Source organism: Mauremys reevesii, unplaced genomic scaffold (assembly GCF_016161935.1).
Source record: "Mauremys reevesii isolate NIE-2019 unplaced genomic scaffold, ASM1616193v1 Contig55, whole genome shotgun sequence".
In the NCBI taxonomy this organism is placed as follows: domain Eukaryota; kingdom Metazoa; phylum Chordata; order Testudines; family Geoemydidae; genus Mauremys; species Mauremys reevesii.
The window spans coordinates 363,990-388,903 of NW_024100868.1; the positions used below are offsets into that span (position 1 = coordinate 363,990).

General features: G+C 42.1%; 1 protein-coding gene across 2 annotated transcripts; it reads right to left on the bottom strand.

Moving 5' to 3' along the window:
- Positions 1-384: 384 nt before the first annotated feature.
- Positions 385-23,990, bottom strand: LOC120394398 (natural killer cells antigen CD94-like). 2 transcript variants are annotated; one of them, XM_039518634.1, is made up of 7 exons: positions 23,857-23,990; positions 10,800-10,895; positions 7,795-7,887; positions 3,593-3,760; positions 2,379-2,530; positions 1,305-1,408; positions 385-705 (listed from the first exon to the last, which is right to left on the bottom strand). In XM_039518634.1, exons 2-7 carry the CDS (start codon positions 10,891-10,893, stop codon positions 588-590), a joined length of 729 nt encoding a protein of 242 aa, XP_039374568.1. In that variant the 5' UTR covers positions 10,894-10,895; positions 23,857-23,990; the 3' UTR covers positions 385-587. The 2 variants fall into 2 exon arrangements, with proteins under 2 accessions (XP_039374568.1, XP_039374569.1); XM_039518635.1 differs by lacking the exon at positions 23,857-23,990 and adding an exon at positions 11,664-11,799.
- Between the last annotated feature and the right edge of the window lie 924 nt (positions 23,991-24,914).

The window sequence follows — 24,914 nt, forward strand, 5'->3', positions numbered from 1 at the left end:
GTTCAGTGTGAGTGACATATACCCCTGTGTGCCCAACCCACAGAGCATGTTACAGCTGCCAGCTGGGGAGTTATTTCTCTGACTCAGGCTTTTAGCTCTAAACACCCACAGCTCAATCGCCAGTCACCAAGATGGTGATTCTCACTAGTATGAATGCTTGTCTTCCTCTCCCATTCTTCTTTTGTCTCTGTATCAGCCTCATTGATTGTATTTTGTTTGAATTTACACTGTAAGCTCTTTGGGGAAAATTGTTGTGTTTTTTTTTTCCATAAAACACTCAGTGCACAAATAACACTATATTTTTTACCAAGTATTTATTAATATTTGCACTAATGGCCTCTGAAATCAACTCTTATCAACCCAGATGGGAACGACAGTCATTCAGTATGGTGGGAGTGCTCTGGTTGGCTGGAGAACATTCCAGTTTGGGGTCTCTGCCCTGCATCTTGACAGTCTGCTGTGTGTTTTATCACCTGAAACTGCAGCCCCTCAGTCTGAATGGTAACACAGCAAATTGAAGTGATTTCTCTTTGTCTTTGGAACATCCCAGGATACGTGTCTCGGATGCTGTGATCCTCAGGCTTCAGCTAAGCAGCTCTCTTCTCACAAATACAGCGATATCGTTGTGTACAATTATAGGAGGAGGCTTCTCCTGCATTCAAAAGTACACAGGCCTCTCCAGGCTCTTTCTTCTTTACTTGGAACCTGGGGTGGAAAGCTACATTTAACACTCAGCCATGCCATTTTTTAAAATCACAAACAGTGTCATTATATTTGGCTGCCTAAATATTGGGGTTAACTTGTCTTACCCATTAATTTCAGTTCTCAGAATAACATGTCCTGCAAACTGAGCTATGAAAAGCATTTCTTTGTGATTTGGAATTTTTTTTGGTGTGAGATTGTTAATTTAGCTGAGATGGACTCTTGTTTTCTATTTACTGCAGTTGTTGTACAATTTAATGTTCTCTTCTTTTTCTCATTAAGTGTAATGGTGGCATCAACCTTAGTCAATGTTTCAGCTTTGAAATGTCTGACTTTAGAATATTTGTGAATGTCTATATTCATTTGTAGCTCAGACAGAGTTACACCTACCACTGTTAATGTTATTCAATTGTTTTATTATGTTGATTCGTTTAGATTTAAAAAATCCAAATGGCACCACTCCTTCCTGTGAGAATTTGTAAAAGTAAAAAATACACAATAATTCTATATGTTCAGTAGCAATGCCAGAGTGCAAATTCTGTAAGAAATACACAAGAATGTAAAACACAAGTGAACAACTTCTAGATCTGCCAGAGACTTACAGGTTAGTGGAATAAGTTGTGCCATCCTCCCACAGCCAGCTTGTAACAGCTCCCGTACGGAATAGTCCAATCCAGTGAAAACACGCCAGTCTGTTTATGAAATCCTGTTTGGGAACAAGACTAAATTATTTACATCAATCCCCATTGGTAGGCGTATGGATACCAGGGATGAGAATGAGGTTGATGTGTCCCAAACAGGACCAGTGTGTTGTAATGCCCATACATTAGCCAATCACACCCCATTTTCTCCAGAAAGTCAGCCATAGATTTTATGGATCTTTTTGCCCAATTTAATCTGTACCTGTCCCTCACGGGAAGAAACACAGCTACCATCCTGGCTGAGAAGAACTGATAGGATACCCTGGAGAATAAGTCAACACAATTGTCCCATCAGCCAGGGGTATCACTAATGAGAAAGATGAGGAATTCTCTTCCCAATCAGCACAGACACTAACCCAACAGCATTTCCAGCCTCTGTTAAAGAGAGAAAAGGCTTGATTTTATTCTCAGATGGGTTTCATTTCATTGACTTCAGTGGAGGAAGTCCTGATTCATGATGGCGTGAGAACAGGGGCAGCTCTAGGCATTTTGCTGCCCCAAGCATGGCAGGCACGCCTGCGGGAGGTCTGCCGAAGCCGCAGGACAAGTGGACCCTCCGCAGGCAAGCCGCTGAAGGCAGCCTGCCTGCCGCCCTCGCGGTACCGGCAGAGCGCCCCCAGTGGCTTGCCGCCCTAAGCACGAGCTTGGCGTGCTGGTGCCTGGAGCCACCCCTGAATGAGAGGAGACTCAGACTCTAGGAAAGGACTCTGTGCCTTCCTCATGCTATACACTCCCTTTAATCACTCCTGAAGTCAGTGATAAAATTTGCATTCTCTCCTTCTCTGGTGCCCAAAATTTGCCCAGTGTCTCTTGGGGACACAGCTCTGAATACAACACAAGCAGTTTAGAGGGTCATTTTACCCTGCCAGTGTTATTTTTCATTTTATACCCATATCCCACTTCACCACCAGATGGATATTGGGCAAGTATAGTTTGGAAAATACAGGAAAATAAGGCAAAGGGTAAATTCCCTACCAGTTCTTCCTTGTTCTCTATCCTCAGCAGTCTGGAGCCATGAGACGAGCAGTATTCTCGACTCTTCTGCCAGGAGTTTCTTTCATGTGTAAAATGGTAACACTTCCCTCTATGCTGTATCCAGCCCTCAGGGCAAGAGCTGCATTTATCTCCTTGAAAAAGAGAGCAATATAGACCCGGCATATTTCTCTATTGATGGGCGCGACACAGTTTGATACTGAATGTCACCGTGTACTAGCTAGTGTGTATATTTCTCACTGGGAATGTAGTGTTTGTCTTGCCAGCTAGGATGAAGCTGATGTTGGTGCCCGAAAAATAACCTGGCATATGGGATACTTGGGTCAAGGCTCTTTTCTGAATCAGGCAGACCAGGGACTTAACCCTGATTCTCCCTCATCCCGCGTGAGACCCCTCAACACCAGGCTATTGGCTGCTCTGGGGTTTCTCTGTTTTTTCATAGAAAACGTAGAAAGGTCTCAGTTTTATCCCAACATGAAATGGGAAAATTTTGAATACTCAAAAGTGCTCATGGGACAGGAAACTTGTTGAGCAGGGGGTTGGACTAGATGACCTCCTGAGGTCCCTTCCAACCCTGAGATTCTATGATTCTATTCTATGATTCTATTTTTCCCATCCAGATCCATTCAGATCACAATGAACAAGAAAGGTAATGAGAGTAATTATGCAGGAGCTAGCAACAGTAAGATGCCTTTCTGAACAACTTGCTTCTGTTGCAGATGAGTCATCATCATCATGGCCTGGTTTTCAAAGTGATATCAACGATGATGTTGACTAGGATGAAAACCTGATATCCAAGCTAGCGCAGTGTCAACGCTGTGGGAGGGAAGTGCATGAGGGTCTCTATATGCAGCAGCCTATTTGTCTGTTGCATTTGTCAAAATCCCTCTGTTTATCAGTGTCTTTCCCTTGTACTGTTGAGAGATGTAAGTTGGGAAGGAGCCACCCAGGTTCCCCTACTTTGAAGCTAGTGAGCCAGGGATCATTGATTATGTCCACTGTTTAGGACACCATATTTTTGCTAAGATTTGTTTGTAGCTTTCCATGTAATTAATATTTAGATGAGGCCCTTGTACATTTTGTGCATAGGGGCAGAAGTACCTTTTGTTGTTAATAAGGACAAGGAGAGCTGGATTCTGATTAAGCAACAATATTACCATAAAGGATATAACAAAAGAGTGAGCTCTGATTGATACCTTCCCTATTCACAACATTTGAGAGTTCTGTGTTATTGGCTTGGAGATCATCTCTTTGTTGCATGCAGTTTTTCAGGGTTTCCTGCAACTGGGTGAAGTTTTTCAGAATAGCCTGTTTCTGGATAAGTTCCTCATTCTGTCTTCTCACTTCATGGGAAGCCTGGAGCGCTTAAATCCATAAAACAAGCAATCAGTTAAAACAAAATTAAATACATTTATATAAATCGTTTGCCTTTTGTATTATAAGGATGCTAACAGCGATTGTCACAGTTGTCATTGTAGCTTTCACACTGGGGATTGAATTGGAGACCTTCTGTGCTAAAAGCATGAACTACTACAGCTTAAGTTAAAGGCTTGTGCTACACTTGAAAGATATAGCAACTTAGCTCTAGTAGTCAGGGGTGTGAAAAAAACATTCCACTAAATGACAAGCTAACCACCCCCCCCCACCCACAGATACAGCTATGTAAATGGAAGAATGCTATGTAGCTACCATCATCTGGGGAGGTGGTGTTCCTATTGCAGTGGAAAAACTCTTTCCATCAGAGTAGATCACTTCTATACTTTTGGGTTATGCTGACATAGCTATAGCAGTTTAGCTATTCTGGTATAGTCTCCATAGCATAGACATACTCAAAGACAGAAAGTTTTTCAGGGTAAACTCATTCTGCCTTCTCACTTGATGGGAAGCCTGGAGAACTCAAATCCTTAACACAAGAAATTAGTTAAAATAAAATTAAATACACTTGTATAAATTATTTGTCTTTTCCAGTCTCAGGATGCCAATAGCAATTGTGACAGTTGCCTTCATGGCTTACACACTGGAGACCTCCAGAGCTAAAAGTACGAGCTGATATAACTTCCGGTAAATGCTTGGTCTGTACTAGAAAGATAGGTCAACATAGCTACATCGGTTAGGAGTGTGAAAAAAAGATGCCTAACTGATGTATCTATGCTGACCTAACCCCCAGCACAGACACAGCTATGTAAATGAAAGAATGCTATGTAGCTATCATTTGAGGAGATGGTGTTCCTATTCCAATGGTAAAACTCCTTCCAGTGGAGTAGGTCATGTCTACACTTTTGGGTTATGCTGACATAGCTATAGCAGTTTAGCTATTCTGGTACAGTCTTCATAGCACAGACATACCCAAAGACAGAAATGTCAGTAGCCATGGGCTACTCATATCCTCTGTGGATTAGCACACTGGGGGGGGGAATCAATAATCCAATGATAGGATCTAAAATAGCAGTTACCACTCAAGAGAGAGATCTTGGAGTCATTGTGAATAGTTCTCTGAAAACATCCACTCAATGTGCAGCAGCAGTCAAAAAAGCGAATAGAATGTTGGGAATGATTAAGAAGGGGTTAGATAATAAGACAGAAAATATCATGCTGCCTTTATATAAATCCATGGTATGCCCACATCTTGAATACTGCATGCAGATGTGATCCCTCCATCTCAAAAAAGATATATTGGAATTAGAAAAGGTGTAGAAAAGGGCAACAAAAATTAGGGGTATGGAAGAGCTTTTGTGCAAGGAGAGATTAATAAGATTGAGATTTTTCATTTTGGAAAAGAAACGACTAAGGGAGGATATGATAGAGATCTGTAAAATCATGACAGGTGTGGAGAAAGTAAATAAGAAAGTGTTATTTACTCTTTGTCATAACGCAAGAATTTGGGGTCACCAAATGAAATTAATAGGCAGCAGGTTTCAAACAAACAAAAGGAAGTATTTCTTCACACAACACAGTCAACCTGCAGAACTCTGCCAGAGGATGTTGTGAAGGCCAAAACTATAACAGGATTTAAAAAAGAAGTAAATAAGTTCATGGAGGATAGGTCCATCAGTGGCTATTAGCCAAGATAGGCAAGGATGGTTTCCCTAGTCTGTTTACCAGAAGCTGGGAATGGGCGACAGGGGATGAATCACTTGATGATTACCTGTTCTGTTCATTCCCTTTGTTGCACGTGATATTGGCCACTGTTAAAAACAGGATACTGGGCAAAATGGACCTTTGGTCTGACCCAGTATGGCCATTCTTATGAGATTTACACAATGTGGAGTTTTCAGTTTTATTTTGATGTTAAAGAATTAAGGAATTGGTAACTGTCAGGGTTCCCTCCCCACTCTCAACTGTAGGGTACAGATGTGGAGACCCGCATGAAAGACCCCCTAAAATAATCTTTAACAGCTTAGGTTAAAAACTCCCATGGCACAAATTCTTCCTGGTCCTTGGAACGTATCGCTGCCACCATCAAGTGAGTTAGACAAAGATTTAGGAAAAGGATCACTTGGAGTTCCTGTTTCCTCAAAATATCCCCCCCAAGCCCCTTCACCCCCTTTCCTGGGAAGGCTTGAGAGTAAACAAGGTGAGCACAGACCAGCCCACAGAGGATTCACCTCTAGGCAAAACTTTAAAGTTACAAAAACACCAGGAATAAACCTCCCTCTTAGACTAGGGAAAATTCACATGCTAAAACAGAAGATAATCTAATGCATTTCCTTCCTGTTACTTACAATTTGTAATCTTAGATGCTTAGTTCAAGTATGGCTTTAGGAGATGTATTTTCCCTACCCTGGTTCCTCGCTGTCCCGGCGAGAACACAAAGGAACACAAAACAAAAACCTTCCCCCACAGATTTGAAAGTATCTTCTCCCCTTATTGGTCCTTTTGGTCAGGTGCCAACCAGGTTATCTGAGCTTCTTAACCCTTTACAGGTAAAGGGGGGATTTTATGATACCTTTAGCTGTAGGTTTATGACAGTAACACTGCTTTGCTATTTACAAAACAGTCTCTATGGTCTTAAAATCTGATTAACAGAATTCTCATGATTAACACTGACGTAAGTAAGAACAAAATCAGGCCCCATTCCCTTTTGGACTGGTGAACTGAGCAAACTTGAAAGACCATGAAACCAATCAGAAGCAAGAAATGTGGAGCCATGCAGCTCTGTATCATGATTAGAGTTGAATGAATAATTAATTTTTTGGTTTGTAGATGAAAAATCATAGAATATCAGGGTTAGAAGGGACCTCAGGAGGTCCTCTAGCCTAACCCCCTGCTCAAAGCAGGGCTAATCCCCAGACAGATTTTTGCCCCAGATCCCTAAATGGCCCCCTCAAGGATTAAACTCATGACCCTGGGTTTAGCAACCCACTGCTGAAACCACTGAGCTATATCCCCCCCCCCCCCCAAGCTGCAACAAAAATTGGTTAATTTTGAACTTGAACTGATATATTCCAATGTTTTTCTCCTGGAACAAAACCCAAAAAACAACAAAGTTAATTTCAGGTCTATAGGCGGCCAAAATGAAAATAAAAAAAACAACCCAAAACATTTTTCAGTTCTTCCTAGAGTTTAGTTTTGGAGTATTTTTCACGAATAGTTTCAGTACCCTGAAAAATGCATTTTTGGGCTAATAAACAGGGGTGGTATTTTGCCTTGCCAAGCACGGCAGGCAGGCTGCCTTCGGCAGCTTGCCTGCGGGAGGTCCCCAGTCCTGCGGATTCGGCGGCACGCCTGCAGGAGGTCCGCCGAAGCCGCGGGACCAGCGGACCCTCTGCAGGCATGCCGCCGAAGGCAACCTGCCTGCCGAGCTCGCAGCAACTGGCAGAGTGCCCCCCGTGGCTTGCTGCCCCAGGCACGTGCTTGGCGTGCTGGTGTCTGGAGCTGCCCCTGCTAATAAAATATTCACTGGAAAAAAAAATTTCACCCAGTCCTAGTCATGATGCCATTTCTAACCACATTTAAACTATATATAGTTTAAGTCTCAAATCAACTCAAGTGTTCACTCAGAAGGACTCTTAGGACCACCCCTCTCCCTAGAATTCAGAGCTGAAGCTGCATCACAAAATGTAACTTCAAAGTTCTGTCTGTACAGCAATTTGTAGCGCATTAGTGGAAACCTCGCTAGCCTGAGTCTGTTGACCTGGGCTTGAAGGCTTGCTCCTGCTTGTTCCAAAATGCTGTGTAGAACCTTAAAAGTATCTCAGCTTCTCACATGTTTTACAGTTAAAATTCAAATCACAGCTCGGCGGGCAACAGGCTCTGAATAACAAATGAAAGTTGTTTTTCACGAAGTAATGCAAACTATGACAGTGTCTCACACATGCATTTACACACCACATTCAAAGCCCTTCTAAAAGTTATAATGGTTCAGAACATATTTTTTGCCGTCTTGGCAAATACTTACCCATGGCAACCCAAACCCTTGCAGTTACTAGCAAAGCCAGACAGAGGAGCCCCAGAATCACTGTAAGGAGCCATGGTAAAGATGGAGGAGATTCTAACAGAAATAAGAGAGAGAAAATGAAAGCAAACATGGCTAGAATGTGCCCCTCTCCTGAGATTCTGGGATCAGATTAGAGCTCTCAGCCACACCAGTCTATCAAATCCAGAACCCACCATTGGAGCTAAACCAGTCCAATAATAATAAATATTGAATGTGTGTTCAATAAATCTGGCATGAATTGAGATAACTTGGAGAAAACAGTTGCTCCTGGTGAAGGCCAGAGCTGTCACATCCCAGTTTCTGCCCATGCCTTGGCCCAGTGTGGTCCTAAGCAAGTTCCTGGTAACGTGCCATTTCCTGCCACACTAGACAAAATTCTAATTTTATTGTTTCTGAAATATGAGGCTATGGAGGAGGATGTTTTGCTATAAACACTTGGTAAAAGAACGTAAGGAGCCAGCTGCTCATAGTGCATAATATTTTGCTGCCTCTTCTGCTTTGAAAGAGTGTGAAACTCCAGGTCAGAGTAGGCCATTTCCTGCTCACTGATTTCTGATAGGTTATAAGGATGGAAAGACAGCTCTATGAAATTGTCATCACAGTAGGTGGAAATATAACTTCATAGATGTTAAGGCTAGAAGGCAACATTATGATCGTGAGTTCCTGCATAATATAAGACAGGCCATAGGAACCACACCCAGTAATTCCTGTTTTTAAAACCAATAATTTATGATTGAACTAGGTCATATCTTTTAGAAAGAGAGTCAATCTTCATTGAAAGACTCCAATTGGTGGAGAATTATCACATTCCTTTGTCATCTGTTCCACTGGTTAATTACACTTGTTGTTCAAAATTTTTGTCCGATTTCCAATTTGACCTTTATCAGAGTCATCCAATTAGGTATGTAAAGACATCAGGATTTGACCCAATGCAGGCTGTAGCTGTTAGATTATGCAGATGAACAGAAAGCATAGTGAGATGGTGAGTTAAATATTAGTTTCTTATTTTCTGCTATCTGTAAACTATATATAAACCATTTAAAAATATTTCTGTTTCTTATGAGGCTTGCAAATAAGATAGTAATTACAAGAAACCTTGCAGGGCACCAGTAAACTGATGCCTTAGCTTGCAGTGACTAGAATTCTGGCCTATCTAGAAGCTGTTCTGGAGAAAAGTCAAGAGATTCAGGCTGAATCATCTAAGAGAACTCAGCTTACTTTTTCTGTATCAGAGCTAGTGCAACATTATGTATCAGAGAGGTAGCCGTGTTAGTCTGGTTCTGTCGGACGAAGTGGGCATTCACCCACGAAAGCTCATGCTGCAAAACGTCTGTTAGTCTATAAGGTGCCACAGGATTCTTTGCTGCTTTTGCAACATTATGGTTGTAGATGGGAGACCTGGCAAGTATAAGGAGTCCAAATGACTATAATGAAATGTGCCAGATAGGTATGGACTTTTGGAACATTAAGTGTTAAACAGATTTCCTGGGGAATCTCTGGGGAGGGGTTCATGCAAATTCCACAATGCTGGTTATGCAACAACACCTTTCTGAAGCTACACCCTGGGGGAGTGGGCCATTGACTGGGGTTTACCTGTTCTTGGAAACTGCAAATCAAAGGCCAGAGCAGTATAAAAACAGCTGAATTATCCAGTTGAGGTATGGTTTCTGATCTTAAATGCTGAACTTGGGAGCAAATGGGCAAACCCATTTGTGGGGGTCTGAAAATTGACAACTACCAGAGCCCAGTGTTGGAGCTCGAGGTGACTTCAGGTAAGCTTTTAGCATGCATTCAGGTCATTTTATTGTTGTTTTTTTAATATGTTTTCTCTTTAGTGCTTTTGCCCTAAGAATAAATGCAGTTTGCTTTGTGAATATTGGTTGGTAACTGGAATACACTGTTATAGCCCTTGGAGAAAGAGTTAACTGCAGACGGTGCTCCCTGATCAGATCTGCTGGGAAATTGCAGCCAGGTGCAGAGGGACTGCAAGCATAAACTTGCAGTCTGAGGGCGAGTGACAGCTGGAAAGCCTAAAATCTCAGATAGGTGCCCACAAGGAAGAGGAGGAGGGAGGGTCATCTATGTAGTTAAGTCTGGAGCTGTGTCAAAGGTTATCCTCAGGTACAAGAGACCTTTCTCATGAGTGATGGCTCCAAAGCTTTGCCAACTGGCAGAAAGATTCCATGGTGCGGCTTCAGGGCAATGGAAGTTCTGGAAAACCTGAACAGTGTTCTCAAGATGGAAAATATTTGCTCAGAGAGCAATCCACCCTGATGCCTTCTCTGATAGCCCACCTGGGGTCAGCTGACCAATCACAGGTGCACTAGCCTTCCCTCTTAAACAGCGAGTATCACCCTGTGACAGAAGGGTTTATTATTTCATAATCAAATTGCTGCATTCCAGGGCTTTGTAGGCACAAAGCCACCTCCTTCCCATATCTGGAAAACTATTAATTTCTGGGGGTACCTTCATATCTCACAGACTGGCGCAAAACTAAATAGTTTTACTGACACTTGAGAAAAAATTCTAACACAGATTCTTGTTTTATAACAGGGGTAGGCAACCTATAGCACGTGTGCCAAAGGCGGCATGCAAGCTGACTTTCAATGGCACTCACACTGCCCAGGTCTTGGCCACCGGTCTGGGGAGCTCTGCATTTTAATTTAATTTTAAAAATGTTTAAGAAGCTTCATTAAAAGCCTTGTTTACTTTATATACAACAATAGTTTAGTTATATATTATAGACTTATAGAAAGAGACCTTCTAAAAATGTTACAATGTATTACTGGCACGCAAAATCTTAAATTAGAGTAAATAAATGAAGACTCGGCACGCCACTTCTGAAAGGTTGCCGACCCCTGCTTTTTAATGTTAGGGTCTGTAGGATAAAGTTCAAGAAGGAGATATGAATAGGGCTAAAAGAATAACATTAGACATAGATTCAGGAGATTGTAAATATACAGTACCTGTGACCCTGGCATGTTTTGGTCTTTGTTTTCTCTTCTGCTCTTCAGGAGTATGAAATCTGAGGTCCACAAAGGTCACTGACTGCTCACTCATTTCTGGTGGGTTATGGGATAGAAATTCCAAAGATGGGGTTAGTGAACTGAGATGAACATTGGGATTTGTACCGCAGTGAAATGGCCTGTTAGAGCCAGTAAGTGTATAAACATGAACAGGAGCAATGTAACAGTCCAGCCAGCTCAGTGGCTCAGGACGAGTGCTCCTGCATTCCTCACAGACGCTTAACTCCCACATAGCAAAGGCCACAAGAAACATTGTGACGGTTTGGGTCACAGAAACCCCCTTGGGACTGCCACCTGATGTGTCTAGACTACCTCTGAGCCCGTTTTCCCTGCCAGCTTGGGACTTCAGTACCTTGCCTTGTTCGAGCCAGACATGTTTGCCTGCTGCAAACACAGATCCAAGTCTGACCCACGTCCCCCACAAGCTGCAGGCTTAACTGAAAACAGCTTAACAAGTGCTCCTGTCTACAGCACTCAGATACCCAGCTCCAAATGGGGACCAAAACCCAAATAAATTCATTTTACCCTATATAAAGCTTATACAGGATAAACTCATAAATTGTTCATCCTCAATAACACTGACAGAGAGATCTGCACAGCTGTTCCCTCCCCCCATCTGCCCCAGTATTAATACTTACTCTGGGTTCATTAATAAGTAAAAAGTGATTTTATTAAATAAAAAAGTAGGATTAAAGTGGTTCCAAGTAATAACAGACAGAACAAAGTAAATTACCAAACAAAATAAAATAAAACACGCAAGTCTAAGCTTAATACGGTAGGAAACTAAATGCAGGTAAATCTCACCCTTAGAGATGTTCCAATAAGATTCTTTGACAGACTAGCCTCCTTCTAGTCTGGGTCCACAAATCACTCATATCCCTATAGTTACTGTCCTTTGTTTCAGTTTCTTCCAGGCATCCTGTGGGGTGGAGAGGCTGTCACTTGAGCCAGCTGAAGACAAAATGGAGGGGTTTCCCAGGGGCTTATATAATCTCTCTTGTGCGTGGAAACCCCTCTCTCCCCCTATGCAGAATTCCAGTACAAGGTGGAGTTTTGGAGTCACATGGGCAAGTCACATGTCCGTGCATGACTCAGTTCTTTAGAGGCCAATGCCACTGGCCATATGCTAGTCTGAATGTTCTCAGGAAAGTTCAGATGTGGATTGGCATTTATCAAGGTCCATTGTTAGCCAAGTACTCCCAATTCCTTGAATAACCCCTTCACACTATGTTGACCAGATTTGCCTTAGGTACTTCCTACAGCAAACACTTTAAATACAAGCATAGAGCCAAAGCTCATAACTTCAGATAGAATCATAGACTCATAGAATATCAGGGTTGGAAGATACCTTAGCAGGTAATTTGGTCCAACACCTTGTTCAAAGCAGGACCAATTCCCAACTAAATCATCCCAGCCAGGGCTTTGTCAAGCCTGACCTTAAAAACCTCTAAGGAAGGAGATTCCACCACCTCCCTAGGTAACCCATTCCAGTGCTTCACCACCCTCCTAGTGAAAAGAGTTTTCCTAATATCCAACCTAAACCTCGCCCACTGCAACTTGAGACCATTACTCCTTGTTCTGTCAAGATATAAAAATGATACATGCATACAAATAAGATGAATACATTCAATAGAACATAACCTTTGCTAAGATATGTTACTCATAGACTCAGACTTTAAGGTCAGAAGGGACCATTATGATCATCTAGTCTGACCTCCTCCACAATGCAGGCCACAGAATCTCACCCACCCACTCCTGTAACAAGCCCCTAACCTATCTCTGAGTTACTGAAGTCCTCAAATTGTGGTTTAAAGACCTCAAGGTGCAGAGAATCCTCCAGCAAGTGACCCATGCCCCACGCTGCAGAGGAAGGCGACAAACCTCCAGGGCTTCTGCCAATCTGCCCTGGAGGAAAATTCCTTCCTGACTCCAAATATGGCGATCAGCTAAACTCTGAGCATGTGGGCAAGACTCACCAGTCAGCACCCAGGAAAGAATTCTCTGTAGTAACTCAGATCCCACCCCATCTAACATCCCATCACAGTCCAGTGGGCATATTTACCTGCTGATAATCAAAGATCAATTAATTGCCAAAATTAGGCTATCCCCATCATACCATTCCCTCCATGAACTTATCAAGCTTAGTCTTGAAGACAGATATGTCTTTTGCCCCCACTACTCCACTTGGAAGGCTGTTCCAGACCTTCACTCCTCTAATGGTTAGAAACCTTCGTCTAATTCAAGTATAAACTTCCTAGTATCCAGTTTATATCCATTCGTTCTTGTGTCTACATTGGTACTAAGCTTAAATAATTCCTCTCCCTCCCTGATATTTATCCTTCTGATATATTTATAAAGAGCAATCAGATCTCCTCTCAGCCTTCTTTTGGTTAGTCTAAACAAGCCAAGCTCTTTATGTCTCCTTTCATAAGACAGGTTTTCCATTCCTTGGATCATCCTAGTAGCCCTTCTCTGTACCTGTTCCAGTTTGAATTAATCTTTCTTAAACATGGGAGACCAGAACTGCACACAGTATTCCAGATGAGGTCTCACCAGTGCCTTGTATAATGGTACTAACACCTCCTTATCTCTACTGGAAATACCTCGCCTGATGCATCCCAAGACTGCATTAGCTTTTTTAATGGTCATATCACATTGGCAGCTCTTACTCATCCTGTGATCAACCAATACTCCGAGGTCCTTCTCCTCCTCTGTTACTTCCAATTGATGTGCCCCCAATTTATAACTAAAATTCTTGTTATTAATCCCTAAATGCATGACCTTGCACTTTTCACTATTAAGTTTCATCCTATTACTATTACTCCAGTTTACAAAGTCATCCAGATCTTCCTGTGTGATATCCTGGTCCTTCTCTGTGTTAGCAATACCTCCCAGCTATGTCTCATCCACAAACATCATTAGCACATTCCCACTTTTTGTGTCAAGGTCAGTAATAAAAAGATTAAATAAGATTGGTCCCAAAACCAATCCCTGAGGAACTCCACAGTACATCTTTCAGTATGACCCGTTGTAGTCTCCCCTTTAACCAGTTCCTTATCCACCTTTCAATTTTCATATTGATCCCCATCTTTTCCAATTTAACTAATAATTCCCCATGTGGAACTGTATCAGATGCCTTACTGAAATGGAGGTAAATTAGATCCACTGTGTTTCCTTTGTCTAAAAAATCTGTTACCTTCTCAAAGGAGATCAGGTTGGTTTGCCACGATCTACCTTTTGTAAAACCATGTTGTATTTTGTTCCAATTACCATTGACCTCAATGTCCTTAACTACTTTTTCCTTCAAAGACCTTGCATACTCCAGATGTCAAACTAACAAGCCTGTAGTTACCTAGATCACTTTTTTTCCCTTTTTTAAAAATAGGAACTATGTTAGCAATTCTCCAGTCATATCGTACAACCCCTGAGTTTACAGATTCATTAAAAATTCTTGCTAATGGGCTTGCAATGTCATATGCCAGTTCCTTTAATATTCTTGGATGAAGACTATCTGGGCCCCCCTATCTAGTCCCATTAAGCTGTTCAAGTTTGGTTTCTACCTCTGATGTGGTAATATCTACCTCCATATCCTCATGCCCATTTGTCATCCTACCAATATCCCTAAGCTCCTCATTAAAGACTGAGGCAAAGTATTTGTTTTGATATTGGGCCATGCCCAGATTATCCTTAACCTCCACTCCATCCTCAGTGTTTAGCGGTTCCACTTCTTCTTTCTTTGTTTTCTTCTTATTTTTATGGCTATAGAACCTTTTACTATTGGTTTTAATTCCCTTTGCAAGGTTTTTTTTTTAATTCCCTTTGCAAAACTCTACATGGCTTTTGGCCTTTCTCACTTTATCCCTACATGTTCTGACCTCAAGAAGGTAGCTTTCCTTGCTAATCCCTCCCATCTTCCACTGCTTGTAGGCTTTCTGCTTTTTCTTAATCACTTCTCTGAGATTCTTGTTCATCCAGCTTGGTCTACAACTCCTGCCTATGAATTTTTTCATAAAACATATTCCATTTATGTCATATTTACATTCATAAGCGTATTTCTATAAAGCATTATGGGGTGCAACATCACAAACATTCTACTTTTTATGGCTGGCTAGGACACTCCATCCCATCCCAATGTTATACACACCTTTGTCACCTCCTGGCTGGGCTAGCAATGCTTTTTAGCTGGGCATGAAGCCATCAGCCGCAGGACATTCCAACTACTACAGAAAGATGCAGTATGTCTCCTCAGCAATACAGGCTGCCGCACGCATATAACACCAGTCTTCCATTCACTGGACTAGCTCCCTATATAATACCATGTCAAATTAAAGATATTGGTCTCTATCTTCATGGTGCTCAGATTCCTAAAAGATTGCTTGAAGCTCCAGGATCAGGCCATGGGACCAACAACTCCACTTCTTTGGCACAATGGTACTTTGTACCACAAGGACAAAGCTGGTCTATATAGAGACAAATTCCTCATTAGCAAACTTCCACAGGAACTAAGAACCACCACAAACATCACCTTCTGCTCCAAGTGCAAGGCGCAATTCTCAAACTTTGCCTTTGATAGCATAAACATATAACAGAGTACATATAATTTATTTTAAAGGAAAACACACACACACACACACCCTCCAAACTACACTGTTCACATAATTTCCCCTAGGACAGAGGAGAAGAAAAGATCAAAGTGTATGTGACAGATGTTAGTCACCTCCCTTGGTGCACTACTGAAAGGTATTCAGATAGATAGTGATGAAGGTGACATAAGAAAATGGGAAGAACAGAGCAGCCTCACTTTATCTCCTTCTGATACTAGTAACTGCCTGTATTTATAAAAAATAATGTAAATATAATGGAATGATGCAGGCCCTATCTAGTTACAGCTGCAATTTAGTTTCTATTATAAACTCAGTTTTGGGGCTCCACATAAATCACCAAAACGGCAGATTTGTATTAAAATTAGTAGGTGAGGACTTGGCCCAAGGTAAAGTTTTTCTGCAAAATTAAAAGTGAGTTGGGAGAAGATGTTTGTCAGATTGCTACCTTCAAAATACAGTTGGCCACTCCCAGTCCCTATTCATGCCCAAATTAATGCTGTTAAATTTGCAAATGAATTTTAGTTCTGCAGTGGCTGGCTCACTACAAAAGCAGCTTTGCCTCTCTTGGAATTGACACCTCCTCATCAATTATTGGGAGTGGACTACATCCACCCTGATCAAATTGGCCCTGTCAACACTAGTTCTCAACTTGTGAGGTAGCTCCCTTTTCTTCATATGTCAGTATATAATGCCTGCATCTGTAATTTTCACTCCATGCATCTGAAGAAGTGGTTTTTTACCAACAAAAGCTTATGCCCATATAAATATGTTAGTCTTTAAGGTGTCACCAGACTCCTTGTTGTTTTTGTAGATACTGTGACAAAGTTCCTCCTCTACCTTGGTGGGTCCTGCGCTTATTGGTGGATTTGGTCACCTCAGAGATCTTCCTCTCTGGTGGAACCCACAGTCTGGGTCAACTCCTCCTGTGTCTGATCAGGAGTTGGGAGGTTTGGGGGAAACCCGGGCCCGCCCTCTACTCCGGGTTCCAGCCCAGAGCCCTGTGGATCACAGCTGTCTATAGTGCCTCCTGTCCCAGCTGTATGACAGCTACAACTCCCATGGCTACTTCCCCATGACCTCCTCCAAACACCTTCTTTATCCTCACCACAGGACCTTCCTCCTGGTGTCTGATAACCCTTGTATTCCTTAGTCCTCCAGCAGCACACTCTCTCCTTCTCCTTGCGCCTCTTGCTCCCAACTCCTCTCTCTCTCTCTCTCTCTCTCTGGCCTGGTCTACACTAGGCGTTTAAACCGGTTTTAGGAGCGTAAAACCGATTCAACGCCACACCCATCCACACTGAGAGGCCCTTTATATCGGTATAAAGGGCTCTTTAAACCGGTTTCTGTACTCCTCCCTAACGAGAGGAGTAGCGCTAGTATCGGAATTACCATATCGTATTAGGGTTAGTGTGGCCGCAGATCGACGGTATTGGCCTCCGGGCGGTATCCCACAGTGCACCACTGACCTCTCTGGACAGCAATCTGAACTCAGATGCAGTGGCCAGGTAGACAGGAAAAGCCCCGCGAACTTTTGAATATTTCCTGTTTGCCTAGCGTGGAGCTCAGATCAGCACGTGTGGCGATGCATTTAAAAATCAAAATAAAGAAAGAGCTCCCGCATGGACCATGCGGACGTGATCGCTGTAAGGGCAGGCAAATCTGTTCTATCAGTGCTCCGTTACAGAAGACGAAATTCAAAATCATTTTTAAAAAATCTCCAGACAGACGCCATAGCAGGGGCTCAGCGCACTGCTGCGTGACAAACGTAACGGAAAGCCAAAGAATCAAATGGACGCTCATGGACTGGAGGACTCAAGCTATCCCACAGTTCCTGCAGTCTCCCGAAAAGTATTTGCATTCTTGGCTGAGCTCCAAATGCTTCTAGGGTCAAACACAGTGTCCATGTGGGTCAGGGCACAGCTCGGCAAATTACGCACCCCCCCCCCGCCACCCCCAGAAGTGAAAGGGAGAACAATCCTCTCTTGACTCGTTAACATGTCACCCTATCTTTACTGAATGCTGCAGATAGACCCGATGCTGCAGCACTCAACACCAACATCCTTGCTCCCCGCCATGGGTGGCTGATGGTGCAATACGACTGGTATCCGTCCTCGTCATCAGCCTATTGGCACATGGGGCAGTGCAAAAGGACTGGTAACCATGCAGACTAGCATCGGTGAGGTCTATCAAGGGTGCCTGGCCCTAATTTTACCTGGTAGATGGTACAGTATGGCTGATAACCATCGTCGTCATAGCAACAGGGGGCTGAGCTCTGTCAGCCCCCACCCTTCATGTGTAAAAAAAAGATTCAATTGCCCCTGGACTAGCAGAGGGATGCTGGGCTCCTCTCCTCCACACTCCTTACTGTCCTGTCTGGACTATCATAGCAGCTGGAGGCTGCCTTCCACTCATTTCTCACTAACAAGTCAGTGTGTCTTATTCCTGCATTCTTTATTACTTCATCACAGAAGTGGGGGGACAATGCTACAGTAGCCCAGGAAGGCTGGGGGAAGAATGGAATCAACAGGTGGGGTTGTTGCAGGAGCACCTCCTGTGAATAGCATACAGCTCATAATTTCTGCAGGATCTGACACAGAGAAGCTGTGCTCTCTGATACAGTGGTTCTCTAGTACACTTGCCCATATTCTAGGCAGGACTGATTCTATTTTTAAATACCAAAAAGGAGGGATTGACTCTGGGAGTCATTCCCAATTTGTTTTGCGCCTGGCTAAGAGCAGCCAGGGGCACTTATAACAGCAGCAAATGGTGCAAAACGACTGGTAGCCATGCTCATCTTTTTACCAATTTATGGATTGGTAGATGGTACAGTATGGCTGGTAACCATCTCTGCTGTCATGCAAAAGCAAAAGCATGCTGCTGTGTAGCGCTGCTGAATCGCCTCTGTCAGCGGCATCTAGTAGACATACGGTGACAGTCACAAAAGGCAAAACAGGCTCCATGATTGCCATGCTATGGCATCTGCCAGGGCAATCCAGGGAAAAAAGGCGTGAAATGCTTGTCTGCCGTTGCTTTCCCAGAGGAAGGAGTGACTGACGACATTTACCCAGAACCACCCGCGACAATGATTTTTGCCCCATCAGGCACTGGGAAATTCCAAGGGGCGGGGGAGGCTGCGGGAACTATGGGATAGCTACGGAATAGCTACCCACAGTGCAACACTCCAGAAGTCGATGCTAGCCTCGGACCGTGGACGCACACCACCGATTTAATGTGTTTAGTGTGGCCGCGCGCACTCGATTTTATACAATCTGTTTTACAAAACCGGTTTATGCAAATTCGGAATAGTCCCGTAGTGTAGACGTACCCCCTCTCTCTCTCTCTCTCTCTCTCACTCACACACACCTCACTGACTAACTGGGAGGCTTTTAACTAGTTCCAGCCAGCCCTTGATTGGCTTCAGGTGTCCCAATCAATGTAGCTCTCTCTACTGCCTTCTAGAAAGATCTTAATTGGCCCCAGGTGTCTTGATTAACCTGGAGCAACTGCTATTTGGTTACCATGGTACCAGGGATTTGTTTAGCCTGGGGCTGACATATCTGTTCCTCACTACTTTACTGTAGCCATCTGGCCTTACCCCATCACAATACAGACTAATACGGCTACCCCTTGATACTTGTAGAATCAGAGACAGCCTTCTAGCACTCTAGAAGTGCTGTGTCTTCTCCTTAAAATACTTTGTGTAAATTTGAGGTCCTCTAAGAACCAAAAATATATCCACTAATTAAAGGAAATTCAGAGAAAATACAACAGAATACATCTGTAATCTAATCAAATCTTATCTGACATATCTACAGTATTTAACTTTCCTTCATTATGGTATGGTTAAGGGGCAGAAGACTCAATAGATTAATTTTTCTTCATGATGTAAGAAGTGCAGAGAAGCCCTAAGTTCCATGGAAGTCAATTAAAGTTGTGTGTGGTTTTAACAATCACTAAGGGATCTTGAAAAAGCAAATAAAGTAAACTCCCTAGAGGTGGCATGGATGCAACTTAAACCATAATAAAATTTCAGAAAATTCATGTACCAATGAATGAAAAAAGAACCAGAAAGGCAAGGAATAAGCCAATATGGCTACATGGTGGGTTTTGAGAAGCTATTCAAGCCAACGAGAGTTCCTTCAAAATTTGGAAATCTGATCCTACTGAGGCTAATAAAAAGGATCATAAATTACAACTGGCAAGAGGGAAATTAGAAGAATCAAAATGAATTTTGTAGAGCAAATAGGTATAAAAACAAACAAGAGATTGTTTAAGTTTAGCAGACGCAGAAACCCTGGGGAAAAAAATCAGTGGGTCTTCTGAATCACCAGAGCTTATAAGGAGCAATTAAGGATGAGACACTGCTGAGAAGCTAAATGATTTCTTGTATCACAGAGGATGTTGGCGAGATTCCTACCCTGACCTGCTTTTTTCTGGTAACAGAGATTGGTTTGCAGAGATTGATCTGTCAGAAGAAGCGGTGCGTGAGCAACCAAATAATTTATAAATTAGTATGTCACCAGGCCCAGATGGTACATCTCAGCATTTTGAAGATGCTTAAGTACGAATTAGCTGAGCAGCTCCTAACAAAAATATGTCATCTCTCATTAAAAACAGACATTGTTCCCGAGGACTGGAGGGTAACAAATGTACCTGTGTTTGAAAAAGGCTTTATGGGTGATCTGTGGAAATATAGATCAGCAAGCATTATATCTGTACTTGGTAAATTGGTTGTAAATATAATTTAAAACAACAACAAAACACCTGGAAGATCATGATCTGATAGGGTCTAACCAGCACAGATTCTGCAAAGGAAATTCATGTCTCATGAATCCTTTAGAATTCTTTAAATATGGCAATAAGGTAGTAGATAAATTAGAATCAGCTGATATAATTTATTTCAACTTTCAAAAGGCCCTTGAGAAGGTCCCACACAAAAGGCTACTGAAGAAGTTAAGTTGTCATGGGGTGTGACGCACAGTATAGTCATGGATCAAAAACTGGCTCCAAGGCAGAAAGCAGAGTTGTAGTAAATGGTCAGTGTTCATCAAGGAAAAAGTTAACATTGGTGGCCTCAAGGTTCTGTATGAGATCCCATGTTCTATAATGTGTTTATTAATAGCATGGAAAGAGGTGGCGAAAATAATGAGGCAGCAAAATGACAATGCTATTTAGGTCAATCAGGACCAGCGAGGATTGTGAAGAACTTCAGAGAGACCTAAACAAGCTAGGAAAATGGGCAACATGATTGAAAATGAAACCCAATTCAATAAATGCAACGTAATACACATTGGAAGGGAAAGTTTAAACAACTCGTACACCTTATAGAGGTCTAAATTAATGTATCAACTCAGGAAAGGGACCCAGACCTCACTGTAGATAGATTAATGAAAACCTTTGCTCTGTGTGCAGCTGCAGTCAACAAAGCAAACAAAATGTTAGGATGCATAAGTAATAGGATAGAGAATTATACAAAAATATTATGCCTTTATATAAATCACTGGCCTGGCCTCATCTAGATACTGTGTACAGCATTGGACATCCCATCTCCAAAAAGGCAATTGTGAAAAAAAAAAAGAACGATCAAGATAATGGGAAAACCCACATATGAAGACAGATTGAAAAGACTGGAATTATTTATTTTAGAAATAAGATGAAGAAGAAGGACCATGATAACATTATATAAAGTAATAAATAATCTAGAGAGGGCAGAGCAGTAAATTCTGTTCTCTCAGTCTCTGTAAAGGGACATTCAATTAAATCAAAAGGTGGGAAATTCCAAACTGATAAAAGTAAATACTTTTTCACATACTATGTAAATAAACTGTGAAACTCACTGCCACAGGAAGTCAATAGGCCAAGAATTAATACGGATTCATAAAGGGACATTTATATGGATATCAGAATATCCAGAATTGTAATTAATGGTAACAACAATTTTAGAGAGTCCTGGCAAGGGACATAATACCTTTTATTGGACTAACTTCTGGTGGTGAGAGAGACAAGCTTTCACATGGCTACAACAACACTGCATACAACAAAAGTTAGGGAAGGGATATTAAACCTCATGAATCAGTGTTTACATCAACCCCTGTTAGAACTCAGAATGAAGCCTAGTGTCAGGGGCAGATTATTCCACATATGACTAATGTGAGGGTTTAAAACTTCATTGGGAAGCATCTGGTGCTAGCCATTCTCAGGGGCTAGATACTGGGCATGAACTAGTCTGATCAAGTGTGAAAATTTCTGTGTCCCTTCTTATAACAAGTATTTGAAGGGTGAATGCAAGAAAGCTGAAGAGAAATTCTCTAACATTTTCTTAGGTATTATTAGCAGTAATGAGGAGAAATTGCATAAAGGGAAAATGAATGCTGAATATCATAAAGTGTTCCCCTGTAGCATAGCGAGCCCAGGGCCGACCGGGGGCGGGAGAGCAAGTGGGGCAATTTGCCCCGGGCCCCACAGGGATCCCCATGAGAATATAGTATTCTATAGTATTGCAACTTTTTTTTAATGGAAGGGGCCCCCAAAATTGCTTTGCCCCAGGCCCCCAGAATCCTCTGGGCAGCCCTGGGCAAGCCCTGTTAGAATGTGGCTTGAGTCAGTTAAAACCTGAGTAATTTAAAACTGGACTGGGCAAAGCCTTGTAAAGTAGACTGTCGAGTACAGTTCTTCATTGCTACGTCTTTTCCATCTCTCCTTTCTATATTTCATTAAAGAATAATAATTCAGAATGATTATTTGCAGAGATCTTTTGGACTTAGTCCCTAAGAGGCACGAGCTGGAGGGTATGAAACAAAAATCTGCATCCCCAGTTTTCCATTGCACATAATTGCAGCTTTAATAGCCAGTCCGATGAATTGCAGATCTCCTTCAACTCCTGCTGACTTCATAGGCATTTCAGAGTAGATTAAGGGGCATTCAGCACCTAACAGGATTCAATCACTAGTATTTGCAGTTCTGTAATCTTTTAAAATTTGATTTAATGAACATTTCATGGCCACTCTAGAGTTCAGCAAATCATAGACTCATAGACATTTGAGATGTAACAGACCACAATCTAATTGTAATTCATTTAGGGTAATGAATCTGCTTGCATCCGAAGAAGTGGGTATTCACCCACGAAAGCTCATGCTGCAAAACGTCTGTTAGTCTATAAGGTGCCACAGGATTCTTTGCTGCTTCATTTAGGGTAACATTTTCAAAAGTGAGTTTGGCTTTGAAAATCAATGAGATTTAGGTTCCTAAGTGCCTAAGTCACTTTGAAAATGGGCACCTAATAGGATTTTGACAAGCACCTAATTCCCATGAGACTTAGGTGCCTTCAAAATCCCATTGGGCAACTATTTGCATCTTTAGATGTCTAAACACTTTTGAAAATCTGGTCCTTAGGGACTTTTGAAAATATTACCCCTAGTCCAATCCTCTGGCCAAGATAAGATTGTTCTCTATGGTTTGTGAGGTAGGATTAAAATAGAAAGAAAGAAAGAAAGAAAGAAAGAAAGAAAGAAAGAAAGAAGCTGCAAGGGCAAAAGAGCAATCTATTAAAAAGAAAGCAGGCTAAACAGAGACCAAAACCAGGCAAATAGTTAAGGCTTACAAACCCATTGAAAATACAGAAATAAATAGGAAAATCTTAGAAATAAATAGTACACAGGAAAGGAACGAAGGCAAAGAAGAAACATCTCATACGAACACTTCCCTCTTTTCCTCCTGTGTGTTCTCTAATTAGACTGTATGGACTAAAGGGACACAAACTCTGTTTTTCTTTCTGTAAACTTTCCTCTCCCATTTTCCAATCAACTATAAAGAAGGTTACAATTTTACTTTTTGAAGTTTTAATTATATTAAAAAATGTTCAAAACAGAAGAAAAAACAAAATCTTTTCACAAAAATATTTTACTCCCCCTCCCTGTCCCATTTTGGGGACCAGCTCTAGTAGCTATATCTATATGGCCTTATCCTACAATGTACAATGCACAGGTGGACCGCTATGCTCGCATGGAGCGCCATTAAATTCAGCTTGGCTGTGTAAGTGTTCTGCAGTCCACCCACACATTGTACATTGCTGTATCAGAACCACAGAGTCCAATTCTGCAATGTGTTGAGAACTCTCAACTCCCATTGACCTCATCACCTCACAATTGGTCTTCTTTCCAAGTGCTTTGTTCAGTGCTGTTTGATACTAGCTTGCCTTGGTCCATAAGGGAGGGAAAATGTCACCTCAGACATTAAATAAATACTAGACTACAATTGCAAGACTTCCCAGTGCAGTTTGTATTAAACTTTATCCAAAGAAATAAAAAAAATAATGTACAAATACACACAAGGGATGTAATCTATAACAATTACCTTAGTAAAAAGGAAAGTCCCTGGAGAAAAGCTGGTATTACCTTTCTTTGTGTTGGAGGGTCCACAGCCTCGGCCTGAAGTCCTGGACTACAACTTTAAATCCTGAACTTCCCTTGACTTTGCCCACAAGGAGAGAGATGGGCAGTGTGATATCACCGTTCGAGTGTCCTGTTATAAGAGGGACAGCACCAGCCAAGAGAGGGATAATTATTTGTTCTGCAGTGTTCCGGCTGAAACCGCACAGGAAGCGCTCATGTAGCTGATTAGAGAGGCACGGCCCTTGTCCAAAAGCACTGAGAACAAAGAGACTTTCCTCTTCTGATGACTGAACCAGCACTGACAACACCTGTTATTTTAACTTCAAAAGCTACTTGTTTTTACTTAAATTCTGAAGCTAAGTAACTGTCAGAAACAAATACTCAATTGAAGTCCAAGAACATACCTTTCTTGCTTTAGTTCTTGGATGGGACTTTTCATGTTTACTCTCCAATGGCCATAGAAGTCAACAAAAAGATTCCCACTGACTTCAATGGTATTTGGGCTGGGGCCCAAACAGGACTCCCCACCACCAGCAGCACTAGTGGAATGAGCATCATCATCAAGGAAGGCTAGCTCAGTGTTTTTGAGCATTGGCCTGCTAAACCCAGGGTTGTGAGTTCAATCCTTGAGGGGGCCACTTAAAGATCTGGGGCAAAAAATTGGTCCTGCTAGTGAAGGCGGGGGCTAGACTCGATGACCTTTTGAGGTCCCTTCCAGTTCTAGGAGATTGGTATATCTCCAATTATTACCTATCAACATCAGAACTTGTGGCTTCAGCATCTTCAACCCCATAAACACCTTCATTCCTATTTGGCAGTCAAGTGAGGAAAGTGAGAGGATGGAGATGGCATTTAGGTTGCCTGAATGGGTAGTTTCTGGGATGTGCTGTCTATGAGTGACATTGTATCAAAGTCAGGAATCCAGCCTTCTCTGTATACAACCCTTAGAATGAGAAAGGCACAAGAAGAACTTTGGATGAAGTTTTTCACTGATGACATTTCTGGGTCTCTAGCGGTATGGGTTGTGGTCTCTACTACATCTCTCAGCTCTGAGAATGTGC